This window comes from Panthera pardus, unplaced genomic scaffold (assembly GCF_024362965.1).
Source record: "Panthera pardus isolate Hobbes unplaced genomic scaffold, ASM2436296v1 HiC_scaffold_7, whole genome shotgun sequence".
NCBI lineage: Eukaryota > Metazoa > Chordata > Mammalia > Carnivora > Felidae > Panthera > Panthera pardus.
In genome coordinates, this window is record NW_026527002.1 from 71,682,269 (window position 1) to 71,703,188 (window position 20,920).

Sequence of the window (20,920 nt, forward strand, 5' to 3'; positions counted from 1 at the left end):
GAAGACCACCTCAGCTGTGAAAGGGTTCTTCAAGTAACAAGCCTAGAAATGGCATTTTATGTTGATGATCAAGCTTACGGGCCATTGATATGATTTCACCAATCTGTATTTATTGAACATCTACTATGTGCCAGGCTCTATGCCAGGCACTGGGATAACATTAGTGGATAAGCAGCCATCACCACTGTCTGCTGGGAGCTGGTGGTCTTGGTGGGGGGCGGGGCAGACACACACAAGTAAACAAATGATTCCAGATTATTGCAGTGCCAGAAGAAAACATGCAGGGTGCAGCCAGAGGGAATGCAGTGGCGAGGAAAGATCTGAGGAAGCAGCATGTAAGCTGAGACTCTAGGACAAGACTTGTCACTCTTACAAAGAGCAGGGGTTTGGGGGCCAGGAGGTGCAGGGAGAGTGGTCCTAGAGGCAGAGAAACAAACAGCGCGAGGCAGAGTCCTGAGACAGCCAGTGCTCGCAGCCTCTGACAACTGAATGCTGTTGAGGAAATGGAGCCTTTGTGGGCCATGGTAACGAAACTGGATTTCATTTTAGGTAAAACGGGCAAGGGGCATCGGGGCCACTGATGGGTGTTAAGCCGGGGCAAAGCATGATCCCACACAGGAGCAGTGGAAAGAATAACCCATGTTGGCCAGCTTAATCTTGAGGTGCCTGCTAGACTTCCAAATGGAGATATTAATCAGGTGTTTGGGATAATCAAGTCTGGAACTCAGAGGAGAGGCTCAGCGGACACAGAGTTTGGAAGTATACAGTTAGCACACACAGGGTCTCCAAAAACACCGTGAGGTCGGTTGGAGCCAGGGACGCCCCGCTGAGAGGCTGAGCAAAGGGGCAGGGTCCCAAGAAGAAATTCAAACGGTGCCATGCAAGTCCAAAGAAAACAGAGTTTTTAGGGGGACGGAGTGGCCAGCTGGGGCAAATGCCTCCCGGGAGCTGAGCCGACCCGCAGAGCAATTCTGAAGCTTTGAGACTCGAGGAGGGGTCTCCTCTTAAACAGCTTTCCTGAGGACCCAGGGATGATGTAGGGACGTAGCGAATGGTAGGCATTCCAGGCTCCGGGGCCAGACTCCCTGTAACTGACCTCCACCTCTGCCGTTTCGCAGCAGCACGTCCTCAGCCAACTTCCCAAACCTCCACGAGCGTCAGCCGGTCTTTACAACAGAAATAATAGTATCTGCCTCACAGGGCTGTTGTGGGATTAAATGAGCTAATAAGTAGCAAGTGCTTAAGAGAGTAAATCGCCTGGCTCATGTTAAATGTTCAGTGTCAGCTATGATTATTGCTGTTATTGTTGTTATACTAATGAGAGTTAAGTGCCAACTGCTGGGTTTTGCATGCATAGTTGATCCTTGAACAACACGGGTTTGAACTGTGTGGGTTTTTTCCGACGAATGCTGTACAGCCCTGTGAATGCATTGTCTCTTCCTTATGATTTTCTTCAACATTTTTTTCTCCAGCTTACTTGACTGTAAGAATACATATAACATACCAAATACATACTGATCAACGATTTATGTTAGCAGTAAGGCTTCCGGCTAACAGTAGGCTATTAGTAGTTAAGCTGTGGGGAGAGTCCAAGGTTATATGCAGTTTTGACAGCATGAGGGAGGAGTCAGCGCCTCGAACCCCTCTACTGTTCACGGGTCGGCCGGACACCTGGGTGGCTCAGTAAGTTAAGCATCTGACTTTGGCTCAGGTCATGATCTCACGATTTGTAAGTCTGAGTCCCCCATGGGGTGAGCTCGAGTCCCGCTTCAGGTGAGCCCCACTTCTCTCTCCCTCTCTCTCTTGTGGGATTCTCTCTCTCTCTCTCTCTCGCTGCCCCTTCGCTCACTTGTACCCTCTCTCTCTCAAAAAAAGAAGGGGGGGCAACTATCGTCACTTATGTGGCAGATATCGTTATCCCCACTTTGCAGATGGAGAAACTTGCCTAGGACCACCCAGTAAAGTTCTGAGGGTGTCACTGGCATTCACATACAGGTCAGACTCAGTGCTCATAACCACTGCTCTGCAATTCCTCATGGGATGCTAAGATGTTAATGTCCAGGGCAAGGAAGGAAATGGCCCACTCGTGTATCAATTGTGTGCTATGGGCTGAGTGTTTGTGTCCCCCCAGATTCATCTGCTGAGACCCTAACCGCCAGTGTGACGGTATCAGCAGGTAGGACCTCTGGGAGGTGATTAGGTCATAAGGGTGGAGCCCTCATGATTGGCATTTGTGTCCGTATCAAAGGGACCCCAGACAGCCTGTGAGGACACAGTGGAAAGACAGTCAGTCATCGTGAGCCAGGGGGTGGGCTCTCACTGGACTTGGAATCTGCCGGCACCTTGATCTTGCACTTTCCAGCCGCCATAAGCGTGAGAAATAAATGTTTGTTCTGGAAGCCCCCCTCAGTCTGCCGTACTTCTGTTCGAGTAGCCTGAACTAAACATTGTGTTTCTTCCACTTGTGTTTCCAGGGGGACCCACTGGTTTTAAACTGGTTCTGGGTGGCGCCTGGGTGGCTCAGTCGGTTAAGCACCTGACTCTTGGTTTCAGCTCAGGTCATGATCTCACGGTTTCGTGGGTTCGAGCCCCGTGTCGGGCTCTGAGCTGACAGTGCAGAGCCTGCCTGGGAGTCTCTCTCCGTCCTTTCCCCCCACTCGCCCGGTCTCTGTCTCTCTCAAAATAAATAAGTAAGTAAAACTTTTAAAAAATTGGTTCTGGCATGCATATGGCTATTGGAAAACCCAATCGTACCCTGCATCTGCCAGAGTCGCAGATTCATGAAGAGGTGAGGCTGTGCTGGACAAGAAGCCTCCTTGGGGAGGTGGGGGGGGGGGGCATGGTCCCCCATGTGCACGGAGCTCCAGCTTGCGGCCCTGCCTGTGCCACAGCGGCTCTGCTCCCATCTGGTTTATACACTAAGCCCTCTCTTAGCATGCACATGAACAAAATATTCTGCGGATACAAAAGTTTCAAAACTGCAAGACTCGTCTTTTCTCAGGCTGCACCTGCATCAGAATCACCTGTGGTGGTTGCTTAACACGAGGAGTGCTCGGCCTCACTACAAACCGAAGGAATCAGAAAGAGCAGAGGGAGTTTGCTCTTTAACCGGATCCCCAGGTAACGCACGTGCTTGTTCCAGTTTGAGAACCACGCGAGAATCTCTATTACTGTGCGGGTCCAGCACGCTAGCCGTTAGCCACTTACGGCTAATTTCAATTTCAATTCATTAAGACTAATTAAACTTTGGGGGCACCTGGCTGGCTCAGTCCGTTAAGCGGCTGACTCTTGATTTTGGCTCTGGTCATGATCTCCTGGTTCTTGAGATGGAGACTGAGCCCGAGCCCCGAGTCGGGGGGGCCGTTGTGTCGACATTGCAGAGCCTGCTTGGGATTGTCTCTCTCCCTCTCTCTCTGCCCCTTCCCTGCTTGAGCACATGCTTGTGCATTCTCTCTCTCAATCTCAAAATAAATAAACTTAAAAAAAAAAAGGTTAAGTAAACTTTAAAAATTCCATTTCTCAGTTGCACTAAGCACATTTTAAGTGCTCAACAGTCACATGTGGCTAATGGACACCACACAGAACATCCATCATTGTAGAAAGTTCTGCTGAACAGCCCAAACATCTAGACCCCTAAATCCACTTGAATAATGTACCTCATGTGTTTTACACCAAGCCACTAAATTCAGTCATCATTTCCTACCATTTTTAACTATATTCAAGGCTTCATATGCTACCTAAGGAAACAGTATTATACCTTCCGTATTGGCCAGAAATTACCTGCCATGTATCTATTTCCCCCGACACACTCCGAGAGCCTCGAAGGCAAGAATCATGCATGTATTATTTAGGTGTGTATACTCAGTGCCTAGAGCATAAATAAATGCTTGGGAATTGCTTAATTGGCCCACATAACATAAATGAAATATGAAGCTGACAGTGATTTGTCCTTGCGGAAAGCACTCACCAGCAAATCCATTAGGATGGCTAGTATCACAAAAACAGAAAATAACAAGTGTAGGCAAGGATGTGGAGAAATCGGAATCCTTGTGCACCGTTGGTGGGAATCTAAAATGGTGCAGCCACTACGGAAGACGGTAGGGAGGTTCCTCAAAAAAAAAAAGAAAAGAAAAAGAAACATAAAACTACCATATGATCGAGCAGCTCTACTTCTGGGTATATACCCAAAAGATCTGAAAGCAGGGTCTTGAAGTGATATTTGTGCACCTATTTACAGCTGCATTATTCACAATAGTCAAAAGATGGAAGCAATCTACGTGTCCATCAATGGAAGAATGGAGAAGCAAACTGTGGTACGTCCGTAACGATGGGATATCAGCCAACCTTGAAAAGGAAGCCAATTCTGACGTGTGCTACGACACAGATGAATCTTGAAGACACTGTGGTAAGATAAGCCAGTCACAAAAAGACCAATGCTATACGACTCCCCTTTTATGGGGCACCTGGAGTCGTCCAATTCATGAAGAGAGAAAACAGACTGGTTGGCTGCCAGGGGCTAGAGCAAGGGGGACGTGAGGAATTGTTAATGGGGCCAGAGGTTCAGTTTTGCAAGATGAGAAAAGTTCTGGAGATGCATAGCGGTGATGGTTGCCCAAAAACATGAATATATTTAATACCACTTAAAAAAATCATTAAGATGGTAAATTTTAGGTCATGTGTATTTCAGCACAATTAAAAATGCTTTAGGTAAGTAAATAATACATTTATGTGTGTGTGTGTGCGTGCGTGTGTGTGTGTGTGTGTGTGTTAAAGCATTTATCAACACCAACGAGAAGAAACATATCAGCCCCATGGCTTAGAGACAATGTCTTTGGAAGAACCCTGATTCACAATCTACCCAATGTGCCACAGGCGAGTGCTAGAGGCAGAGGGAGGGAGACGCGAAGATGAGACACAGAGAGGCATTGTCAAAAGCCTGACCGGAACCACACCTCCACAGAGGGAGCTTCTGTGACAATCCCAGGGCGAAAGGGAGCCTCTGGGTTCCCTTGACTTATTCTACCGCTTAGAATCCTCGCCAACAGCACTGCACCGAGCTGACCATCAGAATTCCTGGAAAGGCTTCACCCTGGGAGGTTCTGATTCCATACACCGGGGGGGCTTTATCTTTACAGGGTTCTGCAGGGGAGCCAGGGTTGGGAGCCCCATTCTGTAGAACTTGTATCTTCCTCATATCATGCTGTATCTCTTAATGCACCCGCTGTTCCCATCGTCCCATCTGGTTTGCAAACTTCTCGAGGGGAGTGACTGTGCCTTATCTCAATCCTGAGCATCAAAATCACCTGTGGAACTTTTTTTAAGACTGCAGATGCCTGGGGTCTATCACACATCTATTAAGTCGGCATCCCCAAGCATCTGTATTCTTTTAAAAGCCCTCGAAAGGGATTCTGATCACACCCCTAGACAGAGACCTACCGCACTGTGGGCTAAGAGTGCTTGACACAGGGTCTGCTCCCCATTTGCTGAGCGATAGGACGCAGCCCCTTTGACTAAGTATCTGAAAGAGACAATGCGTGCGTTTCGTCTGTGTTACTGATTCTAAATATTTTACTAAGAACATTTTGCACAGGATTTAAACCAAATGATAAAGAAAAGACAACAATTAGCAGTTGGCGGGCACCTAATACGTGCCAGGGGCCCATCACGTGCTTCGTGTGTATTTTCCCACTTAATCCTCAGTCCTAGGTCAGGAAGGTACTGTGACCTGTCTCCATCTTACAGATGAGAAAACCGAAGCGCAGAGAAATTAACTCACTGCCTCAAAAAATGAAACTTTTTAAAAAATAATTATTTCCTTTAAAAAAAATTTTTAATGTTGTTTATTTTGAGAGAGACAGAGACAGAGAGAGAGACAGAGCAGGGGAGAGGGAGACAGAGAGGGAGACAGAGAAACCCAGCAGGCTCTGTGCTGTCAGCACAAAGCCCAACGTGGGGCCCAAACTCACAAACCGAGAGATCATGACCTGAGCTGAAATCAAAAGTCAGACGCTTAACGGACCGAGCCACCCAGGTGCCCTAAAACTTAACTTTTTTTTTTTTAACGTAACATTTAGATTACAAACATTTCATAACTTTAGAAAAGTGATCATAATCTTTTTTAATGACTACATTGTTTTTCAGTATTTTACCCTAATTTTTTTTTTTTTTTTTTTTTTTATCATTTTGTTCTAATTTGTTGAATCCTCCTTGTAGGGCAGGCTTTTATCTTGTTTACAACTGTTTACCATTTTAAATGCACATCTTCGTGCTGGGGTGGAGGCGGGGATATTTTCTGTATTTCCAAAAGCCTTTCCTTAGGAAAGATTACGCGGAAATGTTCTGACGGTGAGCGGCATTAAATAGTGAACCAAAGGGGGGGCCTGGGTGGCTCAGTCGGTTAAGCTCCTGACTCTTGATTTCGGCTCAGGTCAAGATCTCACAGCTTGTAAGTTTGAGTCCTGAGTCAGGCTCTGCACTGACAGTGTGGAGCCTGCTTGGGATTTTCTCTTTCTCTCTTTCTCTTTTTCTCTTTCTCTTTCTCTCTCTGCCCCTTCCCTACTTGAGCTCTTTCTCTCTCTCAAAATACATAAATAAACATGAAAAAAAAATTTTTTAGTAAGTACTGAACAAGTCTCCATCGAGGGGAATGTGCGAATGAGCTGGGCAAGCCGTCTCTCCTGGATGGGCCATATTCCTTGGCACAGTCCTCATCAATGAGCACCAAATAGCTACGATGGGCCAGGTGCTCTTGTGAATGCTTCATAGATCCGATCCCCCCTGGTCCTCACAAGACCCCTAGGGTGAGGTACAGACAGGCTGCCTGAAACAGAGAAAGGTGAAGAAATGTACCCAGGTTCACAAAACCAGCAAGAGCTGAACCAGGATAGGAGGCCACAGTTCTAACCACCAAGCCAGGCCTTCCGGTCAAGGCAGGTGTCCCCATGACACCCTCAATCAACCACCCCAAGAAACAAGAACAAATGACAGTGGCGGGAAAGAGCCCCGCCCATCACTCGGACCACACCAGACTCTCTCTGTAAGAGCGCCATGAAAATGTCCGCTTCACTTCCCTGGCACAAAATCCAGAATCGCTCGCTCAGAGCCACAGTCTCTGACCTCGAGGGTGCGTACCTTCTAGATGCAGAGAGAAAGTGAAGGAAGGAAGGGGAAGATGATCACACTCACTCCAGAGGCTCTGGTAGGGGCTTTGCATCATTGTATATAGTTGAGACAGGCTGAATTGTGTACCCCACCCCCCCCTCCAAATGTTGATGTCCTGGAGCCCGTATCCATGAATGTGAGTTTACTTAAAAACTCGGTCCTTGCAGATGCAATTAAGACATAAATTAAGATGAGGTCACACCTGAGTAGGGCAGGCCCTTATTCCAAGGTGACCGGTGTCCATAAATTTCTTTCTTTCTTTTTCTTTTCTTTCTTTTTTTTTTTTTTTTTTGCAACACAATAAACTTCTCTTGTCTTAATCACCAAGTTTGGAGTATGTTGTTAGAGCAGCCCTAGAGATGAATTCAACACTGCCTGGCCTTCCAGCTCTAGCAAGACAGAAGCGGTATTTTGTTCATCTCGGGGTCCCGGGAACTGGAGCCAACTCTCTGGCACGTAGTAGGGTGCTGACAATGTGTTTGAGTGAGCGAGTGAAGAAACTAATAAAGTACAAACGCGGTCGGAGAAGGAACTGTATCTTTTTTTTTTTTTTTAATTTTTTTTTTTCAACGTTTTTTATTTATTTTTGGGACAGAGAGAGACAGAGCATGAACGGGGGAGGGGCAGAGAGAGAGGGAGACACAGAATCGGAAACAGGCTCCAGGCTCCGAGCCATCAGCCCAGAGCCTGACGCGGGGCTCGAACTCATGGACCGCGAGATCGTGACCTGGCTGAAGTCGGACGCTTAACCGACTGCGCCACCCAGGCGCCCCAAGGAACTGTATCTTTAATCTTGACAAGAGACCAGAGCAAATTAGGTGCTCAATAAACATTGCAGAATGAATTTTTTTTAAGTGAATGAATGAGAAGCTCAGGGAGGCTTTGCAGGGGATCTTATTCGTCTGTTTCCCAGGGATTCAGCAGGGGGCCTGGCACACAGTAGCTGTTTAATATATTTGAACCGGGGTTGGGGGTGAAGAGAGGGAGGGAGACCATCAAGATCAGAAACACGATTTCCCAAACCGTCATCCAGGTGAAACGTTCTTCCCTTTAGGTATCTAACCAAGGAATGGCCAATGCCATGCAATAACCCCGTGACTTGTGAGCAGCCTCAATGATACTGAAAGGGCTTTCACAGTGGAACTCGAATGCGGTTTTTCCAAAACACATTTCTTTTTCTTTTACATCCAGAAATCGTAAGGCTTTCCAACCCTCCCAACAATGTTAGAAATGCAGCTCAGAGTTGAGAGGTCAACGCTTCTGCGTTCAGCCCGAGGGACACATTTCCCGTCCATGCACAGCCTTCATTCCTGACCCCTGCCCTGTGGCCAAAAAGGGACATCAACCAGGCTCAGGGAAATTCAATTTGGGTTGACAGCTGGCAGCATGATAACAACGGGGCGTCTGCCTTGACCCTTTGGAGAAGCAAAGGCAGGCGGGGGTGGGGGAGGTCACGAAGGTTTCTCTGGGGCTTGGTAAACCTCCTAACGGAGGGTCTCAAGTTTCGGCTGGTTACTTTCCACATCCGGAGGAAAACCCTGATTTCTACTGCTGCCTCAGAATTCAGTTCTGCCTCCAACTGCTCCCCTGGTGGTATGTGGGGTGAGAAAAAGGAACCACGTTACTCTTCACTCCCCTGGACCTGAGCTTTCCCAGGAGTGGCAATAACACCGTGGCGAGGTGCGATTTCAGCCATTCGTTCACACATGCGTTCACATTAATAACCCACCAGACCAAGTATGAGGTCGCTGGACTTAGGCCTCAATGCATGTAGAGAATCTCTGCTCCTGTGGGATCCCCGTTCTTGTCTCCTGAACTCCCAGCTCCGACTCTCCTCTGCTCCACGGACACCAAGTATAGCATAGCAATTGTCAGAGTGACAAACACGAAAAAGCAGAGCTGACCCCTTCTCAGTGGTGGTTAACGGGCAAGGGAGGAACCAGCTTTCTGTTACCGGATGTCGCCCTCACGTGATCGGCTCACCCCCAGATGCTAGATCTCTCCTGCCTGTCGGAGGAGGCGGTTGAGGGGGACACCTACGTTATCTTAGCAGACACAGACCCTGTGTGTGGCAGGACTAGTTTGCACGCCCTCCTGTGGCCCCAGGGGGGTCGCACGCGGAGCCTGACCCTGGGGCAGTTGATCTGTATGGCATTTAGCCCTTTGCTTTGCTTCTGAACAGAAAGCCCCACGAGAACTGGCCACGCCTGCTGCTTGCTCCTTCGTATCCCCAAGCGCTCTGGCCCAGGCCCCTGGCACCTAGATAATAAGCAGTGGAGGCGGACATCATACAAAAGAGCCAACACACGAACAAAAAGAAACAAAGGTAGCAGCTTAAAGAGAGCCAAGCAGGCAGGTGTGGGTTTCGCTCATGCTGTGTGCCCCACGATGTGCTTCTATTGAAGTATAACATAAATACATAAAATTATTTGTGTCACAGGGGCACCTGGGTGGCCCTGTCGGTTAAGCGTCCGACTCTTGGTTTCGGCTCAGGTCACGATCCCACGGTTCGTGGGTTCAGGCCCTGCATCGGGCTCTGCGCTGACAGCACAGAGCCTGCTTGGGATTCTCTCTCTCCATCCTTCTCTGTCCCTCCCCTGCTCTCTCTCTAAAATAAACAATCACGTTAAAAAAAAAAATTTGTTTTCATTCTGTGTCACAGGTGTGCCATCCAAGGAATTTTTACACCTGTGTCACCAGCACCCAGGCGGGGAAACGGAACATCCGCGGAACCTCAGGAGCAGGCCTCAGGCTCCCTTCCCGCCGCTACCCTCACCACCCGGGGGTAAGCCGCGCCCCTGCCAGCTGCAGGACACCTCCTGAGTTACCTATCCTTGCTACTCTTTGCTTCATGTTGGGAAAACGAGACTTGCCACGCTGTGTTTAGAACGTGGGTGCGGCGCCTGGCCAACCACAGAGGTACAGCGCTAACACTCGAAGTCATGGAAGTAGTGATGGCCACGGTACCAGCAGCAGCCAGGGCAGCAGAAGTAACAGGAGAGGGAGTCAGGACAGGGGGCTGCGACAGTAGGAGCAGCAGGATCAGTGACTGTGAAAGCAGTGGTGGTAACAGGAGAGGAGTAATGGCGGTAACAGAAGCCGTAGTGTTAACAGCAGAAGCGACAGGAGCTAACGCTTTGACAGCAATTATGTACATTCCAGGCACTGTTCCAAGTGCTTTACCTTAACTCCTCTAACGCTCGAAGCCACCCTTATAAAGATGCACAAAGTATCATTTCACTGAAGCCCTGAAAGGTTAAGTGGCTTTCCCAAGGTCACGTTAACTACGGATCCAGGGATCCGTGGATCCAGGGTTCAAACACCAGCAATCTGGCCACAGAGCCTCTCCTCTTTCTTTCTCTGTCTCTTTCACTCTTCTTTCCTTCCTTCCTTCCTTCTACTTATTTATTTATTTAGTGAGTGAGTGAGTGAGTGAGCAGGGGAGGGGCAGAGAGAGAGAGGGAGACAGAGAATCCCAAGCAGGCTCCGCACTGTCAGTGCAGAACCCGACGAGGGGCTCGAACTCACAAACCGGGAGATCGTGACCTGAGCCGAAATCAAGAGTCAGACCCTTAACCGACTGAGCCACCCAGGCGCCCCCGAGCCTCTCCTCTTAAAAGCAATCTTTCCATAACTCTTTGCTTGGCAAAGAAAGGTTTGTCCTCTAGGGTTCTCTTCTTTGTGTACAAGGAGCAACTCTCCATTTTGGCAAGCACGTGGTCTCGTAGAATGAAGACCGCATTTCCCAGCCTTCCTTGCAGCTGTGCAGAGCCTAAATTCCAGCCAACAGAATATAAGTAGAAGCAGCACATGCATTACCCAGAAGCATCCTTAAATGGAGAGAGCCTGCCTTTCTTCTTCTCTTGCCTTCTTCCTGCTGGCAGATATGATGTCCTGAGCAGCAGCAGCTACAATGGACCATGAGGTGACTTGGGAATGAAGGCCCACATGGCAGAGAAAAAAGAGCAAATGCCCGGCTGTCGCGCAGATTGCCACAGCAGCCCTGCACGACTTGTGTCTGAACTTTCAGGTAAGGGAGAAATATACCTAATATCTTCTTTAAGCCAATGTTCATTTAGATTTTACAGGATTCATAGCAAAACCTAATCCTCAATAATCCTTGCAATTATAATTAATATCACCTGAAAAGACCCCTGCAAAACTATCACTTTTGTGTTGGACTCTTGACTTAAAAACAAAACAAAATGAAACATGACTTTGTGTATCCCCCCCCCCCCAACAGATAAACTGTGAACATAAGCATACAAAGCCTCATTGACCCTGGAAGGTAGGAACAGTTCCTTGTCAATTCATGTTGGGGTCACACTGAAGCCCCTCAGGTTGGTCTCCCTGCCTCCAGTCTCTCTCATCCGTTCAGGACACTTTTGCTTGTCTTATACTTAAAAACTATTTTTATCCTAAAAATTGAAACAATTACGACGCTCTATATGTGCCTCCTGTACGCAAGTCACGTTATTGTCTAGTTTTGTCTAACCTGCGTGCAAAAATATAAAACATAAATATGATGATTTCCCTTTCAGAGATGAAAGAAACAGAGAAGGTCAGTGATTTGCCTGAGGTCACACAGCAAGTTGGTGGCAAAGCCAGAATTCCACCACTCCCTCCAGCACCCAGGCTCTTTCCACCCCACCAAGCTGGTTTCTGGGAAACACCAGTCACAGCAGACCCATCCTGCGTCACGTGACCCTGGCAACTTTAAGATTCTCAGACTCTATGACTCTTCTCTGCCTCCTCTTGCCCACTCTAATTTTTTATCATCCTTTAACACAAACTTCCACCCACTGAGGCCAGATGCCTTGGATTCCATCACATGCCCCTACACCAGGCCTCAGTATTTCCAGCTGCAAAATGGGGCAAATCATACCTCCACCAAGAGGCAACATGGCAGAGAAGAAAAAGGCAGGAGACCCGGAGTCAGGAAAAACTGAGTTCAAATCCAGCTGGGCACATTCTTTACCTGTAAAATGAATGTAGCAATTCCTACCTGGTGGGATTACTGGGTGGACTGAACGATGTTTCTAAGAGTCGCTCGGCTGAAAATAGCACCCATCCCTGACAAGTGTCATCCTTGTTACTATTCCTGACTTCATCCGGTGCCACCACCCTGACACATTTCCTTCTGCACAAAGGACACGGGTGATGTGGCAGCAAGCACTCTGAGAAGCCTTACAAATGCCACACATGTGTTTGCCACTAATATTCGCACCCACCGTGTCTCTGTCAGATTCTCGTCCGCCGTTTGCTCAAATTTCGCATTTCAACCCCCGCCCCAAGAATCCCTCCACATTTCCCAGGCTGTGCGCTCTGGACAGGATGGGCTGAGGCCACTCACCGATTCCATAGCGAATCTCTCGACGAAAAACTGGAGAGCCTGGAGGCTGAAGATCTCATGTCTCAGCCGTCACATCAGAAAATTACCTGGATGGGGGCAGGAGAAAAGGGGACAAGCGTCATCCAGCGGGACCGGGCAGAAGACATGGTCTCAGACCAACACGCGATTTCATTTGGAGGCTGGCATCCTCGTTAGGAATGTTCCTACACCACCGAGTGGCCGTCCAGGAACGGGAAGGAAAAGAGCCAGCAAACCACGGTTTTGGTGATCCACTTTGGAGCTGGTATCGCCACTCTTGGATCTGTGCGAATGCTCAGGCAGCCTTCGTGTGTTCTATTTCTAGTTCTACAGCGGAGAGCAATTTACAAGTCATTAATTTCTCTAAACATGAAATCAGAGCGTGCTCACAGGTGCGACAGACAGACCCAAGCAGCTCTGTGCCCACGGGGAACGTGGAGGTGTTCCCCCAGCCCAGGGAACCAGCCCAGGGAGGAGGTACAGCCATATGAATATACATATTTCAGGACAGCCCCTCTGAACCTGAGAGAGGATTTTAATTAATGCATGCATACCAAAGCTTAATTGCTGAGTGCACAGAGCACAGGAAGTCTGGGATAAAAGGTGTTACGTAAGGGAACAGCTTCAATATTTGCAGAATGGAGGAGAAATAGAGGTAGGGAGTGAAAACAAGATGAGCCAAGACACCTGCTGGGTCCTTCTCCAGGGATCCCTAGCTCAGAGTGGCACCTCCATTGGGGCCAGGACCTGGGGACACTCTTGACCCACCGTCTTCCTAATCCATCCCCAGTCCTGTCTCATTTACTTCCTAAAGATCTCTTCCTAAAGATCTCTCGGTCTCTCTCTCTCTCTCTCTCGGTCTCTCTCTCTCTCTCTCTCTCTCTTTCTCTCTCTCCCCATCCTCACAACACAGCCCGGGACCAAGCCTCCACCATTCCCACCTGGGTGCCTACAACTGCCTCCTTCCTGGTCTCCTCTCATCCCCACTTCTCCCCCTGCAATCTGGTCCCCCCCACACTGAAGCGAGAATCATCTCCATGGGTTTTTTTTTAACCTTTTACTGTAGAGAATTTTGTAGACACAAAAACAGAGAATATCCTGAACAGCCGTGCACCTACCACCAGCCCCGACCACCATCAACTCACAACCAATCCTTCCTCTCCCCACGCTATTATTTCCAAGCAAATAATCTCACCATTTCAGTCACAAATAGAACAGCATGCATCTGCAAGACCAGGGCTTTTACACAAATATCATTGAAATACCATCGCCACACCTAAAAAAAATTATTTAATTCCTTGTCCTCACCAAATACCCAATTTTCAGATTTCTAATAGTCCCATAAATGTCAAAATGGTTTTTTCAAACAACTGTTTTTTAAAATCCAGATCCAAATAAGCTCTATGCCTTATGATTGACTGAGGAGCAGAATGAAAAATTTAAAACCCCAGTCTGATTACATCACCCCCCCAGCTCTCCACCCCAGCTTAACATTCTTCAATGGTTCCTTAGTGCTTTAGGATAAAACCGAAATCATGTAACATGGGCTCCCTCTCATCCGTGTCTCTGGCCTCATCTTGTCCACTCAAACTCACTGCTATAGAGAAATCTTCTTTCAGATTCTGGGACGTGCCAAGGTCCTTCCGTTTCAGGTCTTTTGCTCATGCTACTCCCTCTGCCTGCAAGGCTTCCTCACTTAGCATCTCTGCCTAGTTAACTCCTGTACTTCCTGAAACCTTACTTCTTCAGGGAAATTCTTCTTGCTCCCCCAGATTAGATCATGGAATGTATTTCAGTTTTCATTCATAATTATGCATTCATTAGTGTGAATACTGACATCTGTTGATTTGATTCAATTATAAGCTATATGAGCATAAGGAGTGTGTTGGCGGGGGCGGGGGGACGCCTGGGTGGCTCAGTCGGTTAAGCGTCCGACTTCAGCATGGGTCGTAATCTCACGGTTCGTGGGTTCAAGCCCCGCGTCGGGCTCTGGGCTGACAGCTCAGAGCCTGGAGCCTGCTTCGGATTCTGTGTCTCCCTCTCTCTCTCTACCTGCCCGCTCACACTCTGTCTCTCTCTCAAAAATAAATAAACATTGTATGGAAGCCAATTTGGCAATAAATTTCATATAAACAAATAAATTAAAAAAAATAAAAATAAACATTTTAAAAGAATGAAAAAAAAAAAAAGAGTGTGTTAGGATTTCCTCATCGATGTGTCCCCAGCACCAATTACACAGTGCTCACCACAATATTAATAGATATTTGTGGAATACATGATCAAGCCACTTCCTTCAAGCTAAAATGCCAATAACGATTGACTGAATCTTCCCGAACCTTGAATTAGACATTTAAATTGGATGGAGAATTGCCAGTCTTACCCGAAATGCCATGTGTTCGGGAAAGCCAAAGTGATCCTTAAAAAGAAGGGCAATGTCGGAGGACTCCTGTTTCCCGATTTCAAAACCTACTACGAAAGCTATAGTTCCCAAAACAGAGTGGTATACGAGTAAGAGGAAATAACATGCTTTTCCTCCGAATCGGAGACCTTCGTGGACTACTCCCCTCCCAGTCCCAACCTCACTGCACACGACTCAGGCCCTGTTACTTGCATGAGCCGTCAGTGCCCCTCCCAGCCTGGTCCTCAACCTGCTGTTCCTTTGCTTTCCTCGCTCCCCCCCGCCCACCCCCGAGTGTGGAGGCTGCAACACTGTACAGACTGAGTCACTGCTCCTACTTCTTCATTCCCACCCTGAATCTGTTACACATTTGTGCCCTTGGTCACGTGACTTTGTACCACTTCCCACTAGGGCCGGTGGTGTTTATTCCTCCTCCCCACTGGACCCTGGACTGGACCACGGCCTTATTTAAGCAATGGCATGTGGATGGATGCGAGTGGCAGGCAGTGTGTGGTCCCAGGTCCATCCCTCCTACACCCCTGTGATGTGCCATGGGAGGACTACGTCTCCCTAGACGCCGTTAGCTACTACCTCTCAGTCTGGACCCCAGACTGATAACACGCAGAGCAGATCTGAACCCAACCAGAAGGCCACCCGGAGCAAGCTGAGCCCGGCCTAGATCAGACAAGTCACAGAGCCATGAGCTTGAATACGAAGATCTGTTGTCAAGCAAGTCGCTGCAGTTCTGAGTTGCTGGGGTTTTTTTAAACCGACTAATACAAACGGAAACACTAATTTATGGACGCTGTCAAGTCTCAACACGGGTTGGAAAAAATGAAGGCCACGCACATGGACAGCAGAGGCGGCGGCAAAGAATACCTCCTTACAGAACACCTACTTGGTGCCAATGTGACCCTCACAATAATCCTGGAAGGTAGACAGCACTGGGCCACCTTTACAGATGAGAAAGTTGAGGCTCCGAGATGTGAAATGATGTGTCCAACAGTGTGTGGCAGAACTGGGATTCCAACCCAGGTTTTCGGACTCAAAAAGTCCAAGCCAGGCTTCTCTTCCCCAAAAGGGTCTCACAGATGCTCAAAGACGGACCACGTGAGCCCGCGGTCCACCGACCCACCTCCACTCTTGTCCCATGTCCTTCGATGGGTCTTCAGGAGAGGCTGCTGGGCTATAGCAGGTGGCCACTGGGCTTCAAGTCCAATCTCCCCAAATTCCAGTCCAGCTCTACCCGAGCAGAGTCTCATCCTGGTCAGTGAGCCTCTGTGGCTCTCAGGCCCCTTGTTTGTGACACGAGGCCACTAGTCCGCACCCAGCCTACGTCGCTAGGCTGGTGTGAAACTCCAGAGAGATGGCGTGTGATCGAGCTGTGTGAAGTGTGGCCCCCAAGTCAGCTGACATCCTGCTGCCCCCACTTGGAAACCACTCAGGGCAGGTTAGCAGCTGCGTGTAGGTCAGTATCTCGCCCACGCGGCTTTCAGACCTGTTTATGTTCTGAGGCTGTTTCGTTTGCTTCTCAAACAGAGATGTTTTCTTTTCTTTTTTTTTTTTTTAATGTTTATTTATTTTTAAGAGAGAGTGAGACAGAGTGTGAGCAGGGGAGGGCCAGAGAGAGAGGGAGACACAGAATCCGAAACAGGCTCCAGGCTCTGAGCTGTCAGCCCAGAGCCCGATGCGGGGCTCGAACTCACAGACTGCGAGATCGTGACCTGAGCCGAAGTCGGACACTTAACCGACTGAGCCACCCAGGCGCCCCAAACAGAGATGTTTTCTATTGGTAAAAGTAACCCAGGTCCATCACGAAAAATACTAAGGCACAGAACTAAAATCTGGTGTCATCCTAACACCGAGAGATAAATACTGTCGGCACTTTAAGGCTATTTCCTTTCTGGGATTGGTTTTTGTAAGAATGAAACAATGCCTTTCAACTAACGATTTCCTTGGAACCAGGGAACTACCAGTAATTTTTAAAAATTCCCCTTTGCATTCGTTCATTCCATCAGTCATTCAACAACTATCTGCTTTTGCACCTACTACGTGCCCGAGACTGTTCTTACTGCCTGAAGTCAGAGCTGAGGGCAAAAGAGAGTTCATGATGTCAAGCAATACACATTCATTTATTCATTATTTTATAATTCAATGAATAGACAGAGCCTAGTATTTGCTAGGCATTTGCTAATAATAATAATAATAATAATAATAATAATAAATAGCAGCAGCTTCTTTGCTGGATGCTATACTGTAACAGCCTCGCTTATTATTAAAAGTGGGCCCTCAACTGCATGTGTTAGAATTCAGAATATGGCTCCTTGAAGAGTTAACTTCTCACACTACAGTTTTCTTTTACTTATTTACTTATTTATTTATTTATTTAAAAATGTTTATTTATTTATGTTTGAGGAGGGGAGGGGCAGAGAGAGAGAGGGAGAGAGAGAATCCCAAGCAGGCTCCGCACTGGCAGCACAGAGCCCGACGCGGGGCTCAAACCCACAAACCGTGAGATAGTGACCTGAGCTGAAGTCAGACGCTTGACTGACTGACTGAGCCACCCAGGTGCCCCGATGGTTTCCTTTTAAAATCGGGGTCATTGGGGCGCCTGGGTGGCTCAGTTGGTTAAGCGTCCGACTTTGGCTCAGGTCATGATCTCGCGGTCCGTGAGTTCGAGCCCTGCATCAGGCTCTGTGCTGACAGCTCAGAGCCTGGAGCCTGTTTCAGATTCTGTGTCTCCCTCTCTCTGACCCTCCCCTGTTCATGCTCTGTCTCTCTCTGTCTCAAAAATAAATAAACGTTTAAAAAAAAAAATTTAAATAAATAAATAAATAAAATAAAATCGGGGCCATTAAAGTCCCTATGTCATACAGTCGCCATGAGAATCAGTGAGGAAATGCAGTTAAAGCACTGAGCAAAATGCTCAGTTCCCAGCATCTGATGCATAAATGGGAACGAACAGTGGTGGTAGTGACGTTACGGTCTCACTTGACCCTGACGGCCAGCCTACAAGAAGGTGAAACTCAGAGGTTAAGGAACTTGTCCAAAGCTATGCAGGTTCCCGCTCAGGCACCTGGAGCTCAGTCCCTCGGGGGCCCCTGTGACACAGGTGGAGAACACGGCACCAAGACCACCATGCTGGGGTAGGGGAACTGGAGCATTGCGGCACGACTCCCACCTCTTGGCCCCGCACAGCCAGGGTGCGACCTGAGGCTGAAGGGTAGGAAGCCTTCCAGGGAAATCCGCACGGGCCTGCAGTGCCTTCCGGGTTGGGCTCGAAGATACAAGGAGGAGACACACAGCACCTGTAAACAGGCGCTCAATACATACACGTCGGAGTAAGCGAACGTGTGGTACCAACCCCATGCCCTTCTTTACGACCTCTCATTTCCCGCGGCCACCAGTGACGGGAGATTGAGAGCGTGAACCAGAATTCATCGCCAGCGAGCATCACGTCTTTTATCCACCCGTGTTTCTGCTTCTTCTATTGAAATTCTATCCTGTAACTTACGGTATGTCATTCGGGACAGCGATTCCCGCGTGTCACTTGGTACATAAACCCCTCTTTACGGCCAGGCCCCAAATCGGTGTTGAGTTTTGTTCAACAGAAGCGACTTCACGGATGTTGGGATGTGTATCCTTTTAGAGAGGATATGATGAACTTTGAGTCATCCGCAGCTGGCTATAGCTGGGACAATGTCTTTTTTTCCCATAACATCATGGCAAACACTTTGCCTATTTACTGATGTGAGTCTTTCCTGGTCTGTGGAAGTTGTAACTTAGAAAATCAAGGAGCTAGAGAAAATAGCCTGAATACGTATTATCTATGTCAATCTTCCTCTTATCTATTGGAAGCCCAATTTGTCCAGTCCCATTTGAAATTCCCTCTCTTCCAAGAGCCTTCCTCAACAATCCAGCCATCTTGAACTCTCACAGCAGGTAATAGCAGCAACAGTGACCCCTACTGGGCACTTTTTACGCGCCAGACCCCTCCCGGCACAGCACGTTGGCCCCTCACTCAATCCTCCCCCTAATCCTGCAAGGAACTGAGATCGTCTGCATTTTACAGATAAGAAAACCGAGGCTCACAGAAGTTAGGTAACATGTGGTCACACGGCTACTTGGAGGTGGCCGACTCGGGATTCAAACCTGTAATGGCTTGACCTCAAAAGCTCAGGGTTTTCCTCACTATGCTACAGAAACCGTATAAATTGAGACTGACTATACCCATTATTTCCTGATTGTTTAAAATAGGTAGGTCAAACCTCTTCTCCAGCGATTGTTGAACAGTGAACTGGTGAATGCTGAGGTCATCTTGAGTCGGCCATGGGCATTCCATACCAATGCCATGTAACTCTGGACTCTTTGCTGTTTCTCTTCATCTGTCCTCCCACTGCCTGCCAGCAAGTGGTTGGGATGGACCGCTCCTAATGACTCTCTCTGCCCAGGACTATCCAATCAAGTATGATATAGAAGGAAGCAGATGAGACTCTATGGAAGTCCACCCCCAAGAAAGCCAAGAAAGACTGAGGTGCTAACACCTACGAACCTTAGCCAGGATGCCCTCCCTCTGCCTCACTTGCTGGCTAAGACAACAATCAGAGATGGCTTGGGTCTCTCCTCTCCAAAGAAGAGGTCAGTGAAGGACCCACGATCCAAAAGACTAGATAGAATCACTGTCTTGTGGGATTATAAATTCATGATGACTCTGACCAGGGATCTTACATCCTATGTAAGTGAGGAGGCCAAGTCGGGGCTGGCTGGGCTCACCGTCCAGTCGGGGGCGGGTGGGACAGGGACAGAAACAAGAGACGCTATGACCGCTCCTAAGCAGTCTCACGCAATGTCACAGCACCTGCCTCACACATGTTATTAGGTGCCTACCGGATACTCTTTCCCACTGGCCAGAGCTTCCTGTAATGACACCCATCCGTTGGAGAAATGCTTCCATCCACTCATCTACTCATTTACTGAAAAAACAGGTGTTACGCTAAATGTCAAGGAGATAATGACGGTTAGCAACAGCCATGGTCTCTGCTTAGAGCCCCTGAATGACACAGTAATCAAATAACCCCAGGTGTGATGAGAGAAAGGCAAAGTACTGGGTGCCATGGGAGCCTACACATCACAATAAGTAACAATCCTCACCAGTTTAAAAAGTTGCATCCTGAAAACTCTGTCAATCTGAAAATAAATGAACACCAGACACACAGCTTCAGTGAGCCAAGGAGAGAACCACTAAGTCCCCTTGGAAGCACTGGGCGGCCCGCTAGGCTCACTCACTTGCCACATGACCCACTCCCCACCCTGGCAAAAGCAGGCTGACCTCAGCCTGTGCCTAAACCAAAGGACACACTGCCTTCAGGGTCCCCCGGGGAAGAACAGCAAGTGTGGGATGTGTGGGATGTGTGGGTGCTGGGGTTTTGTTGTGCTACCAGCTGTCTTAAGAGTGCGATCGAGGTCCTTTCAAACAACCGTTGTGTTTACTCTCAGGGAGCCTGTGGAGCACGGAGCCGTCTGGATGGCTGCACCCCTGCACGCTGTGTAGGGGCAGGGCGCTGCGGGCAGCCCAGCACTGCGGGGGACTCCAAGCAGGGGAGAGAAGACAGACTCAGGAGCAGGAAGACTTCTGTTCCAGCACAGGTGCTCCCACCTAATTGCTGTGTGACTTGGGACAATAAACTTCACTTCCTTCTTTTTTTTTTTTAAGTTTATTTTTATTTATTTTGAGATAGAACCAGCGGGGAATGGGCAGAGAGACAGAGAGACAGAGGATCCGAAGCAGGCTCTGTGCTGACAGCAGATGCAAGGCTTGAACTCACAAACCTTGAGATCATGACCTAAGCCGATGTCAGATGCTTAACCGACTTGAGCCACTCAGTCGCCCCCATAAACGTCACTTCTGCCACTTCTAGAAAATGGTGGCAGCGGACCATGATGTGACCACACACACTGCATTGATGTTTACCAGTCCATTAAAGGCCAAG

At 48.3% G+C, this 20,920-nt stretch overlaps 1 protein-coding gene across 2 annotated transcripts in view; it reads right to left on the reverse strand.

The window, feature by feature from the left end:
* The window catches only part of ASAP1 (ArfGAP with SH3 domain, ankyrin repeat and PH domain 1), a 346,825-nt gene that overhangs the window by 299,562 nt on the left and 26,343 nt on the right, over nt 1–20,920 (reverse strand). For both annotated transcript variants that reach the window (XM_053896107.1, XM_053896106.1), the window contains exon 2: nt 12,515–12,600. In XM_053896107.1, the coding sequence (XP_053752082.1) occupies nt 12,515–12,573 (59 nt within the window). In that variant the 5' untranslated portion in view covers nt 12,574–12,600. The remainder of the gene's footprint in view (nt 1–12,514; nt 12,601–20,920) is intronic.